The following is a 22407-nucleotide window of genomic DNA, read 5'->3' on the forward strand; positions in this document are numbered from 1 at the left end:
TAGGGAAACTTTCAGCTGGTGGAGCTTCCGCTAGGGTAAAAAGTTTTGGAACTAGGCAGAATGGCTTAAAGTCTCTTTTGTACCTGATCCCATTTGCAAGAACTTTAAGCTTTTGGATCATTTATCCAAACAATGAAATTTGAAAGTTGATTCAATTCAATTCTCTAGCATTTCAAATTCCTTGAGTATCTAGTTTCCTCCATCCAAACACACTATAAATAGAGGGTTACTTTAGCAGTTGAGGTGTTGAGCAGACAACAATCCAAACCCCAAGCTGGCTATAAGCATTTCTTGCAATGAGGCAATATGATTCTTTATTAATTAGAGTGAAAAAAAATTACGTTGGAATGGAAGTGGAAGTACTACCGTCTAAAAAAATTATACATGCAAGATTGCTGCAACGGTAAAAGATTGTTGCTATGTGACAGGGGTCACGGGTTAAATCCTGGAAAACTTCACTTGTGTAAAAACATGCTTAAGACTAGGTACAATAAATCAAGTGGTTCGAGGTTCGACCCTTTTCCATACCGGAAGCTTTAATGCGATGAGCCCTTTAACAATCATCTATTCCCTACTAGTTGGTGCCTTGTCAAATGAGAACTCTGGTAAACCAATAGGGGTGATTTCATGATGGACTTCAGCAGGAGAAAATTCAGTTGCACTTGACCCGCATCTGCAGGGTCTGATCATGACCTCTTGTGTGGTTGCTAGGGGAATTAGGTTCAAGGTACCATTGTTCAGTTTCATAATTGGATGGTGACTCTCTTGGAGAAGCTAGTGGACTATCACTGTTGTGATAATTGTGGTGCTTGTGAAGCAGGTGAACTGGAGACATGCCATGTGTTGGGGTTGCTGGCCTGCTTGAGAATGGTGTGTTAGAATGAGAATTAGAATCCCTGTTGTGCTTGACATGCTTTTTAGCTGTGTGGTGCCAACTCTTTAGTGCTGTTGCTACCCTGTCATGGAAAATGGTGGGTCTCATGGTTGAACCCATCTAGCCAAAACAGAATGAATATCAGTGACCATTCTTAATGTTGAAAAGAAATTAAGGCTTCAAATAAGTTTAATGTTGATGTATCTGACCTGTGTGACTAGAGCATAGAGAGGCAGGGTCACATAGCTGCATAGAACTTGGGTGACAACCCTGGAAAATTTGTTACTTTCTCATCAGTTTACAGGTATAATAATTCATTCCTACAAACTAAACACTCTGTTGAATTATTTCAAAAACACCAAGTCATATACATCAATGTTTGTTCCTTCGTATTGGCATGTCATTTGCAGTTTTTGCTGATGAAATGGACTTACCCCAATGTAAGTCTGATGACAACATCTGCAGTACTTCGGTGGAAGCAAGAGTTTATCTTGAAATCATTGTCACACTGTAACCAAAAACAAATGATGCCAAGTTAGAAAAATCATGCAGTTTTGAGCTTTTTTATTAAATGTTAGGCTTAATCCAGTTTTTGGTCCCTACCCTTTGCCATAAATATGGCTTTAGTCCCTCGCCGGAGTAAAGGTGGGGATTGGTCCCCGGTTTTTGGCAAAATGATTGGTTTTGGTCCTTCTGGCCGGTTGGGTCAACGCCGGAGCTCCGGGAATCCCATGTGGCATTGCCACATCATTTAATGAGTCTACTTGGATTTTTTTCTTTTTCATTTAAAAAAAATTAAAACAGAAAAAAAAAAACATCATTCGTTCATTGCATCTTCTTCATCATTATCAACATCATCTTCAACCATCATCATCATGAAAAAAACCCAACCAGATGCATATTCAAATATCCAAAGTAATTAACTCAGCAAACTTGAAGCAAAAACATACACTTTAACTTCATTCTTCATCTTGATTTCACATTCATCCAAAACATTTTTGAAATCAAACCAAACTAGAATCAAAACCAATTAATACAAAGTTCATGAATTCCATAAACACTAAACCACGAGACCTGCATCATCTTCAAGCCTCATCAATCCAAGAAACCACCAGACCTTCAAACAACCACAACACTTGAATCGACCAAACCCTACACCCACATCACCAAAAACAACAACCATCGTCAAAACACGACCCCGACTTCATCAATCCAAAACTGTGGCCACAACCAGATCGGAGCCACCGCAACGCTCCATCGTCGCGTCTTCAGCCACCACAGCCAGATCTAAAAATACAGTGGCTTCGCGATTTGGATCTGGAAGAAGAATGGGGGGGGGGGTGACGATGTGATATGGGGAAGAGGAGAAGGTCGTGATTTGGGTTGGAGGTGGTTGGGTGAGGTTGCGGCGGCGCTGGAAAGGGAGTACGAGCATTGTGTGTTGCCTGCGCGCAGTGCCTCTGTTGCCCACTTTTTTTCCTCTGTTTTGGTCTATATCAAAAGCTATTGTTCCAAAGGCACAACTATAGTGCAGTCCAATGCTACAATTTTCACAATACCCAAATCTGGTCCAACCTTGTGCTCCGACAACCATGGTTATGTAAGATCAAGATTTGGTCATGTGGTACAACTCTATGTTTTGATGATAACAAGTATTTATTTGTGGATGAACAACTATGATACTCTAATGTTTGTCTTGAGTGTTTTGACAAACAGGCTCTGATTCTGACACCAGAAGATATATTCGTCAGAAGATCAGAGGATCAGAGGATCTGAAGATCAGAGGATCTGAAGATCAGAAGATCAGAGGATCAGAGGATCTGAAGATCAGAGGATCTGAAGATCAGAGGATCTGAGGATCAGAGGATCAGAAGATCTGAGGATCAGAAGATCTGAAGACCAGAAGCTCTGAGGGACCAGAGGCTCTGAAGGTTCAGAAGCTCTGAAGGTCCAGAAGCAGAAGTTACGAAGGTCAGAGGATCCAAGCATCCCTCTGACTCTGATCACCAAGCTTCACAAGTTCCAACACGAAGCATAACTCTGATCAGAAGTCATTGGTTAAAGGCAAAGGTCTCTATCGAGAAGTACAAGAGCAGTGTACTATTCTGAAAAGCCTACCTACCAAGGTTCAGCCACAGCAGGTTCTGGAAGTTCCAGAAATGCCCTCCAACGGTCATATTCTCTCAACAGAAATATCCTTTGCACCTTGGACTATAAAAGGCTGAAGAAAAGAAGAAAGACTAAGAGAGCGAGAAAAGTGAGAGAAAACAAAGAGCTGCAATACAAGAAAAGATTCAAGCCTCTACTTTCTTCATCTATTCTTATTTGGTTTACACTCAGCTTATTTAGAAGCAAACCTTTGTAAACACCAACCTCAAACAGTTGTTTGATTTTCCTTAAGGGACCGGGTAGGTCAGTATCCTTAAGAAGACTAAGAGAGTGAATCTTAGTGGTGATTCCTTTAGGAGATCAAGGTTGATCGGATCCTAGAGAAGACTAAGAGAGTGAATCTTAGTGATAGCTAAGTCAGTGTATTGTTAGTCACTTGTAGGTTTCAAGTGCAGTTGTAACAATTATCTGATTAGTGGATTGCCTTCATTCTAAGAAGGAAGAAATCACCTTAACGGGTGGACTGGATTAGCTTGAGGGATTTATCAAGTGAACCAGGATAAAATACTTGTGTGCTTTTCTCTTCTCTCTATCTTTATCCGCTGCACCATCTATCTTAGAGAAACCGAAAAGATTTACTTTAAATCTTAAGGGGAAAGTTTTTATATTGAAAACGCTATTCAACCCCCCCCCTTCTAGTCGTTTTTCACACCTTCAATTGGTATCAGAGCGCAAGTTCTGATTACCACACTTAACAGTGTTCAGTAGATCCGGGCCAGTGTGAAAAACTCATGGATTCCACCACTACTACAAGCAAATATCAATACAGTGCAAGACTACCTATCTTTGATGGTCAGAGATTTGATTTCTGGAAAGATAGAATCAAAAGCTTCTTTCTTGGCTTTGATCCTGATCTCTGGGATTTTGTTGTTGATGGCTACACCCCTCCTGTTGATGAACATGGTGTAAAGATCCCAAGGGTGAAGATGAGTGAAGATCAAAAGAAGGAATTCAGAGATCATCACAGATCAAGATCTATTCTGCAAAGTGCCATTTCATATGAAGAATATGAGAAAATTACTGATCGTGATTCCGCCAAGGGCATCTTTGAATCCTTGCAGATGTCTCATGAAGGAAACAAGAAAGTGAAAGAGACAAAAGCGTTATCTCTAATCAAGCAGTATGAATCCTTCCAAATGGAACCTGACGAATCCATTGAGGATATGTTTTCCAGACTTCAGTTGCTCGTAGCTGGAATAAGACCTCTCAACAAAAGCTACACTACAAAAGATCATGTCATAAGGGTCATCAGAAGTCTTCCTGAAAGCTGGATGCCTTTAGTGACTTCAATAGAGCTTACAAGAGATGTTGAGCATATGAGTTTAGAAGAACTCATCAGCATACTGAAGTGTCATGAACTAAAGCGTGCTGAACATCAAGATCACAAGAAGAAGTCTATTGCCTTGAAATCCAAATCTGAAAAGGCTAAGGCTCTCCAAGAAGCATCAGAAGATTCTGATAAAGATGAGCTGACTCTGATATCCAGAAAGCTCAACTGCATCTGGAAGCACAGGCAGAGCAAATACAAAGGTTCATCAAAGGACAAAAGGCCAAAGAAGCACTTCAAGACGAAGAAGAGTCTGATGGTGACATTTGATGAATCAGAGTCAGAGGATGTTGACTCTGATGGTAAAGTCCAAGGACTCGTGGCTATTGTCAAAGACAAAGGAGCAGAGTCAAAGGATGCTGTTGACTCTGACTCAGAATCAGAAGGAGATCCAGACTCTGACGATGAAAATGAGGTATTTGATTCTTTCTCAACTTCTGAACTTAAAGATGCTTTGTCTGAAATTATGGATAAATATAACTCTCTCTTGACTAAGCATAAAAGGTTGAAAAAGAATTTCTCTGTTGCCTCTGAAACTTCTTCTGAACATGAGAAAATTATTTCTGATTTGAAAAATGATAACCATGCTTTAGTTAATTCTAACTCTGTGCTTAAGAATCAAATTGCTAAGTTAGAAGAAGTTATTGCCTGCGATGCCTCTGATAGTAAGCATGAATCTAAGTATGAAAAATCTTTTCAAAGATTCCTGGCTAAAAGCGTAGATAGAAGCTTGATGGCTTCATTGATCTATGGCGTGAGCAGAAATGGAATGCGTGGCATTGGGTATTCTAAACCAATTAGAAATGAGCCCTCTGTGCCTAAAGCTAAATCTTTGTATGAATGCTTTGTTCCCTCTGGTACCATATTGCCTGACCCTGTACCTGCCGAAGCTGCTAAACCTCCTCTTATAAAGGGATCTTTCTCCATGTCTAAATATCATGCAAAAATTCCTGTATATTATCCTGTTGAAAGACCCAAAGTTGTCAGAACTTCTGGGCTAACTAACAAGAAAGGACCCAGAAAGTGGGTACCTAGGGATAAGATTATATATGTTGCAGATATCTTCAATAGGTCCATCGAAACTCCAACCATGGAACTTGGACAGTGGATGCAAGCAACACATGACGGGAGAAAGACATATGTCCCAAGATCCAAAACTTGAACCTGAAGGTGAAGTTAATCTTGGAGGCATCAGTAGAGTAAGATTTGGTCAAGTCAAAGCTAGCTGAAAAAGCTTGTAGAGATGAGCATGACCGGTTCAGAAAGTAACAAAGACTCAGAACTTGACGAACCAGAAGCAACAACATCAGAAGATGCTACTACAACTTCTGACTTGCGTCATCAGAAGAAGAGTTGGTTTCTAGCTTCTCATTCTGAAGTATCTGAAGATGAAATTTTGTCCAGAACGGAGATGTCACCAGAACCACACTTCTGCTCTCATCAGAAGATACACTAATCAGAAGCCAAGTATCCCTTGGTATTCCTTCTGAGGGGGAGTATTTCGTCTTATGCTCTTACTATTTTTTTTCCCTCCACCTTCATTCTTTTTGCTTATGACAAAAAGGGGGAGAACTTATAGTATCTTGACAACTCCTATTTTATTAAGCTCAGAATCTAGATATTACTAACGTTGATATTAAGTATTAGATTCAGGGGGAGCTTAGCTCAGAATCAAGCACGAGTCTTGGATTCAGAAGGAGCAAGATAAACTATACACATCAGGATAAGTTCTAACTCTGATACCTTATACTCTGAGTGTATTCAGTTTATTTGTTTAGAGTTGTTCATCAAAATACATGGTTTTGTCATCATCAAAAAGGGGGAGATTGTAAGATCAAGATTTGGTCATGTGGTACAACTCTATGTTTTGATGATAACAAGTATTTATTTGTGGATGAACAACTATGATACTCTAATGTTTGTCTTGAGTGTTTTGACAAACAGGCTCTGATTCTGACACCAGAAGATATATTCGTCAGAAGATCAGAGGATCAGAGGATCTGAAGATCAGAGGATCTGAAGATCAGAAGATCAGAGGATCAGAGGATCTGAAGATCAGAGGATCTGAAGATCAGAGGATCTGAGGATCAGAGGATCAGAAGATCTGAGGATCAGAAGATCTGAAGACCAGAAGCTCTGAGGGACCAGAGGCTCTGAAGGTTCAGAAGCTCTGAAGGTCCAGAAGCAGAAGTTACGAAGGTCAGAGGATCCAAGCATCCCTCTGACTCTGATCACCAAGCTTCACAAGTTCCAACACGAAGCATAACTCTGATCAGAAGTCATTGGTTAAAGGCAAAGGTCTCTATCGAGAAGTACAAGAGCAGTGTACTATTCTGAAAAGCCTACCTACCAAGGTTCAGCCACAGCAGGTTCTGGAAGTTCCAGAAATGCCCTCCAACGGTCATATTCTCTCAACAGAAATATCCTTTGCACCTTGGACTATAAAAGGCTGAAGAAAAGAAGAAAGACTAAGAGAGCGAGAAAAGTGAGAGAAAACAAAGAGCTGCAATACAAGAAAAGATTCAAGCCTCTACTTTCTTCATCTATTCTTATTTGGTTTACACTCAGCTTATTTAGAAGCAAACCTTTGTAAACACCAACCTCAAACAGTTGTTTGATTTTCCTTAAGGGACCGGGTAGGTCAGTATCCTTAAGAAGACTAAGAGAGTGAATCTTAGTGGTGATTCCTTTAGGAGATCAAGGTTGATCGGATCCTAGAGAAGACTAAGAGAGTGAATCTTAGTGATAGCTAAGTCAGTGTATTGTTAGTCACTTGTAGGTTTCAAGTGCAGTTGTAACAATTATCTGATTAGTGGATTGCCTTCATTCTAAGAAGGAAGAAATCACCTTAACGGGTGGACTGGATTAGCTTGAGGGATTTATCAAGTGAACCAGGATAAAATACTTGTGTGCTTTTCTCTTCTCTCTATCTTTATCCGCTGCACCATCTATCTTAGAGAAACCGAAAAGATTTACTTTAAATCTTAAGGGGAAAGTTTTTATATTGAAAACGCTATTCAACCCCCCCTTCTAGTCGTTTTTCACACCTTCAGGTTAATGTTAAACAAAATTCCACTGTTACCAACAACAGCACAAGAGGAGTACCTTTTCTCACCGGAACTCCGGAAGTCCAACCAGTACCGGTAGAACAGCGGTGACCTGAGATTCGCCGGGAGGCCATTCCTGTTGTTGATGAGGAAGGATGATGGTGTTGATGATGAAGAAGAAGAAATCTGGGTGGTGAGGATTTTAATTAATTAGAAAAGAGGTTAATTAGTAATAATTAATTAATGTTTTAATTTTTGTCTCTTTAATTTAATGAAAAAAGAAAAAAAATTCCAACAAGGCTCATTAATTGACGTGGCAAGGGCCACGTCAGCTGGCGGAGCTCCGGCGTTGACCTAACCGGCCAGAAGGACCAAAACCAATCATTTTGCCAAAAACCGGGGACCAATCCCCACCTTTACTCCGGCGAGGGACTAAAGCCATATTTATGGCAAAGGTTAGGGACCAAAAACTGGATTAAGCCTAAATGTTATAGTACAGAATAGTGTAAGAGATATTTGAAAGCCATAGTTATTTTTGGTGAAGATGGAACACTTACTGCACTCCAAGCAAAAAATGCTAGTTGAAATGCATTCTGCAGCATAGCACCAACGATAGTTAATTTTCAGAATAGAAAGATTGGAACACTTAAATTTGATACATAACAGAATCAGAGAAAAAAAAAATGGCATTCACCTGAAAGAGAACAAGATGAATCAAAGAGAGAATAAGGCGAGGTCTATTGAACCAGAACAAATCATCTCCTGGCTCAACCAAAGGTGCACCTTTGATCACATCCCCTCTTTCTTGAATCTTTAGCCCCATGTTTGTTATGATCATTTGTAGCTTAGTACCCACCAATAAGATTATCTGTAAGATTTACATTAAACTCTATGTTCAGTTTAATATCCCTATTTTCAATTAAGAGAAATGTAGGGAAGCAACATAAACAAAATGAGTGGTTTGGACTCACAATTAATGGGATAAAAGGAAGCCACAAATAAGAATGCCACCCTGTCCACACAGAACAAAAATCCTTAATAGGATAAACTAGTACTATTAGAAGTCTCATATTGACTAGAGATATAATCAAAATAGTCATTATAAAAGGTAGAGCAACACTCATTCCTAAACTAGCTTTTAGCATAGACTTAGGCCTAATCCGAATTCAAAAATGGTATTACCGCATCTTAGGATTAGAAACATTATGCATGAAAGTAGTTGGCATGAATCATGATCAAACCCATATTGATTATATTTTGCTTTACTTTGATACAATCACGGTGAAATGTTCAAGCATCACTTCTGGTTAGAAGCTTCAAAGCTTCTTTCTGAGTAAAACATGCCTTGGATTCTGTTTCCAATTTACAAAATCAAATATGCATGATTTCATTTGTAATCTTCAAACTGGTTTCAAAACTTCATTAGGGCTTACCATGAGTATTAGTCAGCAGGATTAGCACCGCAAAGAACCATACGGTTGGGCTACAAGTGACGTGAAGGTTGATTGATCAAAGTTTAGTAAGTTGTAACATAGCAAAAGGAAATTAGCAAAGAGTGGATAATAATCTTCTTACCTTATTCCCACTACAACTTTGAAATCCGCATCAACTGATCTACTGATATACTTTTGGAAATCAAATTTTGATTCACTTCCCGGTGCAAGATGGGCCTAAAATTTTACATAGCTTAGTTTGGGATGTCCTTTCAATTGAAATTTATCAAACTAGAACAGTGTTTTATAAATGCAAACTCAGTTACTCACAATGATAAATCCATGCCGCAATACCATATAGTCAACCTTATCAACTGATCCATAGAATTGTCTGAAGAAGCTAACCTGATCAGAGCATAATACAAAGGCCTTAACAGCTTTTCAAATTGTGAGTCACAAACAATAAATCATATACTTAAACTAGTGTAGAGATTTATCATTTGATTCATGTATCATGTTTGTGTACTTACTATCCATAAGGAAATTGGTGATTGACTCCATGAATTCAAGTGCCTTCTTCCAAATGTTGTATCCCTTGCAAATCTGAACCTCTCAGGATCTGCAATGCATAGGCAATATCATAAATGAATACTAAGAGTCTGTTTGGTTTCCCGCTCTATAAATTTTTTTGAGAAAAATGAAGTTTGATATAATTATATTCAAAAAAAATAGAACTAAGTTTTAAAAAAATGAATTTGTGTTTAGAAATGATGTGTAAAAGTAAATTTTCTCAAACACCTAAACATATGTATAAATTTTCTCTAACACTGACATAAACATTTGTGTTATAAGATAACCTCAAATCATTTCAAACGCAACCATAGGGAAAATGTATGATCAACTTTAGATTTTAAAAGAAAAAGACTTGCACCCACCTTAGATCATAATTAAATTCTTTCTGGCATGACTCAAAATATCTGATATTTCATAGGTTGGAAAAGACTTGCACCAACCTCTATTTCATCAAATCAATCTGTAATTTATAATTTGATTTTTTGTGTCTAGTTGTTTTCATAATAAATGCATTGATTACAGATTGATGTTGAAGTGGATAAACACAAAACTTCTAACTTTTTAACTTTATGGAGTCTTAATTACCATTGTCAAATTGATGTTCAAGAGTCTTTGTTTCCTCTTCCCACTTCTTCCACATGGCCATCTTCACACAGTGAAAAACAACAAAGGATTGAGACACTGACAGACAAAAATGGAGTGCCTTCAAGGGCAGGTAAAATGAATGAGACAAAGGAGTGATGTACCCTTGTTCTACCCAGAGCTAGTGTTGTGATGCATTGAAGGATATGAAAAATAGCAAGCACAAAGATGAATATGTGGAGCTGGTGAATCCCATATTGAGACATAAAAGCAACTTTATCTTTACCCTGCAAATACAAAAATAAAAATACTCGATTAATATTTGGAAACTCTTCTACAATTGATTCTGAAACTAAAATTAGTTCTTGGAAGAAGATTTTCCGAGTAGCTTCTGAGTTTCAGAAATGATTCTGATGAAAAAGAAGTAGACTCAAACACGTTAATGAACTTTTTAAAGAATATACTCCCTTTTGATAACATACACTATCTCCTTCCTAGCTATGCAATGAAAGTAAATAAGATTATGAAAGAAAAAGAAGAGTGATAGGTGTTGTGCTTACATCTTTTGCACATTTGTCATAATATCCTTCTGGACCTTTCTTCTTTTCTTCGGGATGACAAGGATGCCAAGTGGATGCAACTTGTTTTGATATGCAAATATTAGAAATGGGATCCTTAAACACCGTTAGGAGGAAGGATATGAATCCCATTAGCATAAGCTCTAAACAGAACAAAGAAAGGAATAGCTTAATTAGGCTCCAAACACATATAAGATTCATGGATAAGTATAAGTTAGAAAACAGACAGAAAAAATAGTACCTCCTTTGATCTTTTCAACTGCTTCATGAAGAGCCTTCTTGTGTCTCTTTTCTAACCACTGCAGTTGCAATACAAGTAGTGAAAGTGAAACACAGCAAGAGACTATATGCATTGATTCTAAAGTTATAATAAATTCTAAGGAGAAGCTTCTCTGGTTTCAAAGTTGATTCTGACGAAAGAGAAGCTGATCCGAATTAATTACCTTTTCGATAGCTTCGATGCCATGTTCAATGATGATTGAGATAGCAAGCATCACAAAGCATACAACTGCAACAGCCCAGGTTGGTGTCTCCTCCAACTTCTTCTGAGCAACTTTATCCATTTTGATTTCTATAACCAGTTTCTTTGGAGATTCTTGTATAAAATTGAATAAATTAATGGGTTTGTGCTAGTACTAGTTTATAAGCTGGAGCATGCTAGAGAAGAACATGTTAGAGTATCATTTTCACAGAATGAACACATTGGCATTTGATATATTCAAATAAAGCAATGAGTGGTCATGGAAAGAAGAGTGAAAGAGTCTCAATTCATCTATTTATTAAGAGATAGAAAAGAGAGAAGGTGGTTGAAAAGACTTGGATACAAGTCAAGCCAAATCTAACAGGAACTATGATGGAAGTGGGGGGAAAATAGTAATTATATGTATACCTATAGCAACATGCTTTTGTTTTTTGATTCAAACCTCTATAGCAACGGTTTATCCACCTAAAAGTACCGCTGAATTGGACAACATTCATTAATTTCATGGATAGACATGGCTGTTGCCCTTCTGCAAAGAATTTATTGAAAGACAACCTACTTGGACTGTTACCAAGTTGCTGACTTACATTGCAATGCAACTTGTTGACAATTAATTTTGGAACTTATTAAATGCCACTTTAAGCCGCGTCCTCCATTTGCTATCTTTTTTCTTTGATCAAATGTTTGTGTGAAACTATCACTCTTACCGTTGATAAATGATTTTTTAAGGGTTCGAACTTGTATTTTTACATTACATCCGGGGATCTAAGCTTACTTATCACCGGATCAACATCTTATTAATACTCGTATTGCTATCTGGCCAGTTGACTTTGTACCAGAAACTATATTATCATGATCCCATTCCTCAGGGCCGGTCAAAGGGTCAAGCCACCCAAGCAAGGGTTTTTGACCTCTAATTTTTTATTTATTTTACCAAGTAAAAAAAAGGTCTCCAATTTTTCTACTAAGTTAAAAAGACCCCAAAATTTTAATAAATAAATATTTCTTTAGGAAAAAAGACCTCACTTTTAAAATTTGCTTTAGGTCTCGTTTAGTGTTGGGCCGGCCTGCCATTCCTTCAAAAGAGAACTTTGTGAAGAGAGGAGTTTGTCAACAACGAGAATCTTCAAGCAGTCTATGTAATTGAGAAGAGGAGCATACAAATCATATCATCTTCCACTGCAAAATTCTCAGCAACATTTTGGCGGCAATTGGCATGCCTCCCATGATTTGATCATTTGGCTTTCATTCATTTTTCTCCAATAATAAATATGTAGCATTTCTCATGTTGAGTTGGGGTCTTTCTCCCGTCCTCCTTCGCCGAGTTGGTGGTTCCATGACGCATGAGAGTACCTATAAAAGCACTCCAACCCAAAAGTTAGTAATTTTTTTAGCAATGTGAGTGTGTGACGGTAGGGTAAAGTGTGTACCTGACAAATAGTGTCATTTCTTATTTACCATGTCATCTCTAATGTTAGTCACCTTGGGTGTTGACATCACCGCTTTGGTGTGTGTAGCGTTGGGTGTAGTCTATCAATGGACCATGACACAGGTTGTTTCTCATTTTGTCTTGTTGGACCGCGGATATGATTTGGCTTTTGAGTTTCCTAACTAACCTTGTGACATGCTTCGATTCTAGCACCTTCTATGGAAACATCCCATATGCAAGCAAGTCGCGCGCTTTGAATCATTTGTGTGAGAAATCTCGGTCTTTCAATCGACCCACTTTATGCTGGAGCAAGTCATCTCTTTTTTGGATCAATAAGTAGACTTTTTTTTTGGTCAAAAAGCAGTAGACTCAGGTTAGCAAGAAGACATAGGGCCATCAGCCCAAGTCATAACACCTTCAATTCAAAGGTTAAAAAAGAAAGAAAGGTTTGACCAAAAAAAAAAAAAGAAAGGTATTCCTAATTACAAGGGAAAATGTGATACGTAGCAAGTTATTAGGCTTGAAGTGCTTTGGGGTGTGTTTGGGGCACTTAGTCAATAAACAGATAAGTGCATATTTTTTTATTTTTTTAGAAGCTTATTAAAATTAGCTGAAAATAACTTATATGCAGGTAAAATGCTTATTTATAAGCTAACCAAAGAAACTTGTCAGAATAAGCTCGGAAGAGCTTATAAATAAGCCTTAACCTATTTTCGTAATTGTAACCAAACACATCAATATCAATCAATATATATTAGAAAAGAAGAACTTCTATCAGGCTGATTTAGTGACGTGTCGTTCTCACGTTAATTCTCATTAAAAAAATTACACGTGTCATTCTTAGGTTAATTCTCATAAAAAATTATTTTTAAATTTTAGATTTGATTAGAATTTAGGTTGTTTATTTCTTGATTTAATTTTAATTTATTTTTAATTTATTTTTAGAGCATTAATTTATGGTATTTTTATTGAATTTTCGGATTTTTAATTAATTCAGAATTTTATGAGTTTTTATTGTGATTTGCTAGATTTTGATAGTTTTTATCTATATTTATTTAGTACCTTTTTAAATTTTAGATTTGATTAGGATTTAGGTTGTTTGTTTTTATGTATCTTTGTTAGATAGTTTCTGTTAAAAAAAATCTTCCTAAAAAATATTGCTTTTTATATAGAGTATCAATATCAATCTATATTAGAAAATAAAAAGGGTTAGAAGAGCAAAAAAAACCTTCATACGTTCTCCATCTCCAAAATTCTCACACAATTTTCTCTATTTCTCCCTTCTTCATCTCAACCATGGCAAACCTCATATCATATATGCTTCAAAAACAACATGGACCTTCACTTCAATTAAATTTTTCATTTTAAATTTATCCCCATCACAATTGAGAATTTTTTTTATGATTACAGAGGGAAATCACAATTGAGATTTGAGAGTGCATGTTCTTCAAACTCAAAAATGAGTTTCTCACTTCTTGCTTCAGCCTCTTTGTTCCAGGTATGCCAAAAACAATTTTTGTGGCTTTGTAGACTAAGAATTGTTATCACTCAAAAGTCAAAGACATATCATTTTCCTCATATCTCTGGTAGTCCTTCTTCTTCAATTTTAATGATTCTTTCATGTAGTTCTAGAAGTGTCTTTTGTTCGCCAAAGCATGTTTTAACCCATTCTATGTTTCATTATTATTGTTTTGTAATGTTCATGTATTAATGTGTTTGTTGATAAAAAAAAATTAACATTGATAGATGAACATCTCATTTATTTATTTTCATTGTTATGTATGTTATTTCAGCATTTAGCTGTTCTCACTGGTCATGAAAGGTGAATTGTTTTCCATCTGTTCTCACTTTTTAAGGGGGGATTAAAAGTTTCTTTGATGTTGTAAGCTTATGAATTAGGCTAACCAGATCTTACTGCAGTGTGTTATCCAACCAAATCTTAAGGTTAATGGCCATAAGTACGTACTTTAATTTGAGGCATGTACTACTGACAAAGATTGAGATATAGGTGCATTTGAATGTATGTGAACATTTATACAAACATAGTCTTAATGACTAACATAAGCAAGGTGAGATCAATAAAAAAATATTGTGCATATAAAACAATAGAAAATATATATTTTTTAATTAATCGAGGTATGTGGAAAAGTAGTGTGATTCATTTCACCTTGCAATTTAGATTTTTTCATAGTTTTGGTGGGATTCTTCTACAACTGAATACCTATAGGTTAGTGTTAATTTGGAATTGCCAAAACCTATTGCTAGGTTGCATTTTTTTTTCTAGAATGGTGAATTTTCTTTAGAATTTTATGGTCCCTTATTTGATTAAGCTAAATCTTGAGAACATTTATTTGTTTGCATATGAACTTTTTGTTGTATATTTTATTAATATTTCAAAAGATTTAAAGTGAATTTAAATTAAAAATATTTATCTATTTATGATTGGCATCCTGTTTATGTTTACAATTAAAATATTGATTACATGGTTAATATGTTACCATTCAATATTTCTCTCTCTGTTCTTATATAAGTTTTCTTTGTGCCAAACGTTACCTTCCCTCTCATAATGTACATGGTAAAAGGTTTTCAATTTCCGTGAAAAACATACCGACAGTCTACCAGCACCTTTCATAAGTTCTAAACCATATAGTTACATATTCCCTTAAGAGTGTTAATTAATTTTTATCGTATTTTTATTGAATTTTCGGATTTTTATTTAATTCAGGGTTTTATGAGTTTTTATTGTGATTTGCTAGACTTTGGTAATTTTTATTTATCTTTAATTAGTACATTTTTAAATTTTAGATTTGATTAAGATTTAAGTTGTTTATTTCTTGATTTTATCTTGGATCTTTTATTTTATTTTGAGAGTATGAATTAATTTTTATTGTGTCTTTATTGAATTTTAGGTCTTTATTTAATTTATGATTTTATAAGTTTTTATTGTAATTTGCTAGATTTTAAGAGTTTTTATCTATCTTTAATTAGTACCTTTTTAAATTTTAGATTTGATTAGGATTTAGGTACTTTAATTCTTGATTTTTTCTTAATTTTTCATATTTTTATTTATTGTGAATTCCAGGAAAATGGAGCTGATCTGGTGCTGAGGGACCACAGAGCTACCATGGACACGCAGAGATTTGATGGTTGCTAGGTGAATTTGGCAAAGTTTCTCATTAGCTGCAGACTAGAGCTCATAGGTTACTGCATATAAGGTTTGATGTACATTTATGGAGGGTGAAAGGATATTACTCCGGTAAATCAACCATTATTAATGTGAATGCAATCATTATTAATTTTAAAATCTTATTTTTAATTATAGAGATTTTTTTATGTATATGTTACGTGAGATTTTGTTTTATATAAAAACTATCATTGTAAAATCTTCTTTTTAACTTTAGAGATTTCTTTATGTATATGTAACGTGAGATTTTGTAAAACCCTAAGGATTTATCTATACAGTTAACTTCTTTATTTCTTTGATAAATGAGCATCCATTTAGTAAGATGATTTGCATCTAAAGCTGCTCTGAAATCTAAAAGCTATTGTTGTTTGTATTTGGGTTTAATTTTCAATTTATATGTTTTAATTTTAAATTACAATAATGCTACCTACGTGAGATTTTGTTTTATATAAAATGTATCATTATATTTTTTTTAAACAATCATTATATTCTAAACTAATTGATTGATATTATGTCAAATTTCAAATAAAATCAAATGAGATACCAACCGAAAGCATTCAGTTACTCCCTCCATCACCTATTATAAGTCATTTTTACCTAATTCTCTAGGATTAAGAAAAGTGGTTAGAATTAGTTAGTTACAATAAATTTGTATCTTTTTTCCTAAACTGACCACATTTAAAAGTATATCAATTCAATGAATCTCATCTACCTCTCTCTCCATATTAATGTTCCACTATCTTGAAAACCCCCTTCCACCAATAAAAAATAAGTTTTGGAAGTTTTTTGAGTAGATATAAATGAAAGTGACCTCGATAATAAAGAAAAATATTGGAAAGTAGGAAAATTCTTTAAATGCTACAAGGGTAAACATGGAGAGAAAAAATTAATGTTGCATAGATATTGTAAAGTGACTTATATTTTGGGACAAAAAAAACTCACAAAAAGTGACTTATAATAGGGGACGAAGGGAGTATAAATGACGAGGAGAAATTTCTACACCTAAAATTCATTTCCAAAACAAATCTATATTGGCTAATTTGAAAATTTTAAATCTATATTGATTTATGAAATTTATAAGATTTTGTTTCTCTGATAAATGAGAATCCATTGAGTAAGATGATTTGCATCTAAGTCTGCTCTGAAACCTAAAAGCGGTTGTTCTTTGTATTTGCGTATAATTTTCAATTGTATGTTTTAATTTTAAAGTACTATAATGCTATCTACGTGAGATTTTGTTTTATATAAAAAGTATCATTATACTTGTTTTATACAATCATTATATTCTAAACTAATTAATTGATATTATTTTAATAGAATAAATTTAATATAATTAACTTTAGTATTGTTTTCAAAATTTTAAGAGTGTATATTTATATAAGTATATAACTATAATAATTTGATTATAAGAAAAGTACGAGAAATACAAAATATTAATACATATGTACTATAAAATTATGACCTGAATTTATTAGTGCTAACAAATTAGAGTTACGAGATCTCACGGGTAGAAACATTCTACATGAAAATGAAAATTTGTACGAGCTAAAAAAAATAAAATTCATTTTCTATAACTTAAGTGTATTTTTAATAATTTAAAAAATAATTATATATTTATGTATTGTTATATATCTAAAACACAAAAGCATTACCCTTTATGCAACACGAGTATACATCTTCACAAACAAAATTCAGTTATACCTCACATATGCAAAAATTAAAGCTTTTGGTTTATTAACTTCTGTGTTTTTCAAAATTTGTGCTCTTTAAATATCTACATTTTTATTATGATTATTCTTACATTCTTAGCATCTTAAATATTTATAATTTAAAATATGAATCGATGTATCAAATACAATAGATATATTCCCCGTACAACGCGCGGGTAAAAAAGCACTAGTGGTTAATATTTATCCTATAAGTTCTACTAGATGTATGGTTGACTAGCTAGAAATCAAGCAACCTTCAATTCACTGCCTGTAAGGCTGGACAGTAATGAAATAATAATGGAGTGGATCAAAATTTGATCCCTGTTATGGCTTATAGAGCATATGAAAATCAATCATTGATTGCTACTTTGAAAACAAACAGACAAAGCCATTAGTGTTTTTGGTTGGGCTGGACTTTAACCCACACGTTTCCCTGTTGTTTCTTCATCAAGCTCTGTACAAAAAGCATCCACTTAGGAAGCTGGTAGAAACAAAGTGCTTGAGACCTTCTATGCCCATTTACAGAGAAACTAGTGAATTGAACCATCAATGCAGCATCAATGCATGAATGGATGGTAGAGATTATTTGCTGACTAATAAAGTTGTTCTCTCCTGTTATGCAACCACCTCCACCTGTGGAAAAAGCAAACCAGATAACAGTCAAATTAAGAATCTTCATAGGTGAGCATGATTCATTTATACCATTTAAATTTGTACAAGTATGAACCATAGTCCATAGACAAAGACTTGTTCTAGTTACTATGTTTAATACTTCAATTTAAAGCATTAGAAATATTTCTAGTTCATGCCATGAAAAACAATTCTACTTAGACCAGTAAGTGCACGTCTGGAGAATTGATTTTGAGTAGAATAGATTATGGTAAAAGTAAGTTGAAAGCGAAGTGATATATGTTAGAATATGTTGATTGGAAAAGTGATTTATTTTTGTAGGGTATTGGTATGAAATCGAGTTATAAAATTTCACAAACGATCTAATTAATTTTGGGACTACAATCAATTCTCTGTGTTGATTGTCAAACATCTATATAAACCATATAAAAATGATTATGATCAATGAGAATTGATTCTAAGGCTCTCAAACGCCGAACCAAACACACACTAAATTTTCCGCCTAAAAAGTTGGATTTCCAATATTAACATAGTTTCTCTTCCTCTTTCTTTTCGATTTTTCTTAGTGCATGTCTGGATACACGGTAGAAAACCACAATGAAGCCAAAATCACTGTGGATGGCCACAAAAATCAAAGAAAGTTGCTTCTGTCCACCGTAATTTTATTTCACAGTAGTTTTTCACCGTGTATCCAGACATGCATTATTGGAAGGGAAATGCAATAAAATATGACCTAATTTTTGTACTAAGTTTGGACTTACCAGTGGTAATCCCATCTGGGTCGGACTTTGGTCATCCGGTTCTCGCCATATGGATAATCTGTTTCAGCCCTTCTTGCATTTCTGAAAGCACAGCACCCAATGGAATAAATCCCTATGAGAAGCACAAGCATGGAGACAGTGAGAACAGAGAGCTTATGCCAGTTCCTTCTTATGTCTTCAAGCACACCAGCTTTGCAGGAATCACACTCATAGCAGAGCAAAGTAGGATCATTGTTCCACTTGTAGCAATCAGGGTCTTGGCTCATCATTGTTGACTCCATGTTGTAAGTGCAAGCAGTTGGTGGCTTACAACATCCAGACTGCATAACCAATTATGAATTAGCATTTATCAATTTGACTTAGAAAAATGAATTGGAATTTAGAGCATTAGAGAGACAAATATATGTTATACAAGTATATACCATAACTGGTTTTAGTATTCATTAGTTGTATTTCAAAAGAAAATGACTTTCTCTCTTCAATTGAACCATATCATGTTATTCAAAAATACAAGAAAATGTCTTTGAAAGTTAATTATATATTTGGTACCTTATAGTGTGAGATGTAACCTGGGTTTGGATTAGCAGCCTAATTAAGCACTTATGTCAATAAATCCTTACCAAATAATAGCTTTGATAAAGTTATCAAAATAAATTCAGAGTAGGCTACACACGTATGTAGAAGTGCTTATTCATAAATTAGTTCGAGCAACCTATAAAACTTTGCTCAAAACAGCTCATAAGTATGTTATAAAATATTTACATAAGTTCTTCCGATCACTTGCATAAACGTTTATACTATAAAATAAGCTTAAATAAGTTCTTTCAATGGATAGTATGGAGGGGATGGACCATGGTGTGGAGGGATGGTTCACCGACCATTTTTGCGGAAATAGTGGAAATTTATGATTGGTTAACTTGCTTGCAACCAGTAGTAGGAACAACCAAAAAAAACTACCACTAAATCAGCTCTCCTATTCAGCCTTTTTAATAGCTCACAACTTTGAGTTCTTAAGAATTTAATTTTACAATTCAACTGAAGATGACAGACACCACACAAATGATAAAATGATTCTCCTCTCCACATATTAAGAACAACTAGAAGACAAAGGAGCAAAACATAAAGCCAGAATTTGAAAATTGAATCCTCAAACACACACCAAAGTTGAAAGTCCAAACAAACCACAAATAGAAACAAGCTACATATTATTAATTGTACCTGTATTGGAGACATATCCCTCTGCATATAATCCAGAGGAGTCCAAGAAGCAAGTTTTTCACAAGTCTTAGAGCCCAAAATACAGCTCCTGATAGTGTTCCAATAGCGAGGATCATTCACTCTCTTCTGCAGCCATGGTGAATAATCCTGAAGACGATACTCCTTGTAAACTCTACCAGGCACTTCCACACCACCACCCTTGCTAGTCACACCAAAACCAAACACAGTCAACCCCAGAAGTGCTGCTATGAGGAACAACATGACCACCAAGTACAACCAGAGTGCACATGCCACATGAAAACAAGCACCAATGAAGCCTGATAATGATACCACAAGCACAACAAAACCAATCACCAAAAGTGGTGTTTGGAGAAAATTTTCACAGGTTGTGCTGCTCCTTGCCATCCATAAACCTGCTCCAATTATGGGTATGGATGCTAGAAGTGTAAACAAGTTCAAGAACCCAATCACTGTGTTGCTGAACCTATGCATCTCTCTCTCTCTCCCTAGTTTTTTTATGTATTGTTGCTTCTTGGGATTCTTATGGCACCTCTATTTAAATTGGGAGAGAGGCACTAGTTATGGTTTGTTATGCTATTTCAAATTCATTTTTCCTTACGAAATGACGGTTGGTTGGTTTGAAATGGTATATGCTTGATTTCTCTTAAATAATGTCTCAAATTTGAGTCTTATGTATGGAAAGAACCTCTGCTGAGAGAGTTAGTCTGCCACCAGCACATGAATGTTCTCAACTCGAACAGAATTGTCTCTCATGGAAGATAACATATGGAAAAAAAAAAGTATATTGAGAAACTTTAGTTGGAGTTTGTGAAAATGAGCAAATGAGAATGACATGTACTTCTTAGTTGTTAAGGAAGTTGTTTTTTCTTTCCAAATTTGTCCTTCTTGCCTGCTTTCCCGGCCTTATTTTTTCAAATATTCTAGTGATGCAATTGACATGTTTATCCATGTAACTGATGGTATATAACAATTTGCAGAAGCATCAATTCCATGTGTGTTTCGATAAGGCAAGCAAAGAATTTTAGAACTAGTGATGGTCTTTTTGGTAACTACAGATGATGCTATTTGCTTTTGGATTATGGACCCCATTTGGACTTCTTTGCTAAGCAAGATAATGAATGAACCAGATTTGGGTTATTCTTGGATAGGTATTATACAATAGAAATATTGTATAATATGGATGCTCTTTCTTTCTTTCTTATCCTGCCTCATCTAATCTGAATGCCATATCAGCAGCATGTATCTTTTCAGCTCCACTTGGTACTCTTATTCTTTTTCTTAAAAAGAGGTTCCACCAAGCTTTAATTCGTCCATGACAAATATACTTTAGCAAAGCACCTTGTGTTGTTGATATATTGTCTTCAACCATGAAATCTTAAATGTGAAAAAACAAAATACCAGATTGTAAAAGTTTTATTTGCAAACTCTAATGAATATCTGCTACAGCATTGTTAATTCTACTAAATTTCAATTATCAAACACTCCCTACATGGAGTTGTTCTAGCTTAACTACATATCTCGGGTTCGAATCCCTAACTACTTGGTAGGAAGAGTTTTGCCGCCCATAGAGGTCCTACTAGGCTCGAACATAATTGTCTCAATAGATGCTACTTATGGTTTGAACAAAAAGAAAATACTCCCTACATGCACCATCAACCCTGGCAAAGCGCATAAATATGAAAGAACCAAGAATTTTCTAGCAGACTTGATTCTTCGTTAGACTACTGTAAGAATATTTTCTATAATGGATTGTGAGTAATATGTTAACTGAACTTTTTATCATAATAGGTTGTTGGCCGTTCTATATTGAAATCAAAATAAGTCAGGATGATCAATTCATTATTTAGGCATATTGCATCTTATTGGAATGATACTCAATGAGTCGGTAGTTGTTTAAAACTCGTACTCTTTGTGAGACCTTTGGCATTCACTATGCTTGAGCAGATTATAACACCAAAGAAAATCTTATTGAAATGATATACCAAGTGGTTATTGGTTATAAGTGGGGGAACATTCTTTAGTGACCCATGATAAGAGAATTTCATTGGAGTTAACATTATCAGTAGGTCCCTTTCAATGTTGTCTGCAAGTGCTCAATCCATTGAAAGTCACAATTCGACTAAGCTTGAAGGGGAAGGTTGAACACCAAACAAGAGAAAGATTATATACTTCCTGGATCGATTTATTGAACCATTCAATTCAGTTGTCCAGCCTGAGGGTGAGAAGGTGGGTTGGGAAGTTTCATATTGACCAGAGATATAGCCGAATAAGTCATTATAAAAGTAAAACAACTTTCACCTCTAAACTAAGTTTTGAGGTAAAGTTAAACTTAAACCGAATTCTAATTTTAGAATACACAACAATATATCCCAACTTGTTGGTAGAGCATCT

General features: G+C 35.1%; 2 protein-coding genes across 3 annotated transcripts; both read right to left on the reverse strand.

Annotated features, from left to right (window-relative positions):
* Nucleotides 1-291: 291 nt before the first annotated feature.
* Nucleotides 292-11486, reverse strand: LOC130720108 (MLO-like protein 2). Of its 2 annotated transcripts, XM_057570721.1 has the most exons (15): nt 11027-11442; nt 10825-10882; nt 10566-10726; nt 10170-10292; nt 10009-10069; nt 9381-9469; nt 9181-9255; nt 8993-9087; nt 8851-8900; nt 8389-8429; nt 8112-8285; nt 7975-8010; nt 1309-1382; nt 1084-1144; nt 292-994 (listed from the first exon to the last, which is right to left on the reverse strand). In XM_057570721.1, exons 1-15 carry the CDS (start codon nt 11144-11146, stop codon nt 653-655), a joined length of 1560 nt encoding a protein of 519 aa, XP_057426704.1. In that variant the 5' UTR covers nt 11147-11442; the 3' UTR covers nt 292-652. The 2 variants fall into 2 exon arrangements, with proteins under 2 accessions (XP_057426704.1, XP_057426705.1); XM_057570722.1 differs by lacking the exons at nt 292-994; nt 1084-1144; nt 1309-1382 and adding an exon at nt 7397-7603 and having other exon boundaries at nt 11027-11486.
* Nucleotides 11487-17519: 6033 nt separating this feature from the next.
* On the reverse strand, nt 17520-20575 carry LOC130718805 (tetraspanin-6-like). Its single transcript, XM_057569429.1, has 3 exons — nt 19996-20575; nt 18778-19097; nt 17520-18019 (listed from the first exon to the last, which is right to left on the reverse strand). The coding sequence occupies exons 1-3, from the start codon at nt 20485-20487 to the stop codon at nt 17980-17982; spliced, it is 852 nt and encodes a 283-aa protein (XP_057425412.1). The 5' UTR covers nt 20488-20575; the 3' UTR covers nt 17520-17979.
* Nucleotides 20576-22407: the final 1832 nt, after the last annotated feature.

Source organism: Lotus japonicus, chromosome 5 (genome assembly GCF_012489685.1).
Source record: "Lotus japonicus ecotype B-129 chromosome 5, LjGifu_v1.2".
NCBI lineage: Eukaryota > Viridiplantae > Streptophyta > Magnoliopsida > Fabales > Fabaceae > Lotus > Lotus japonicus.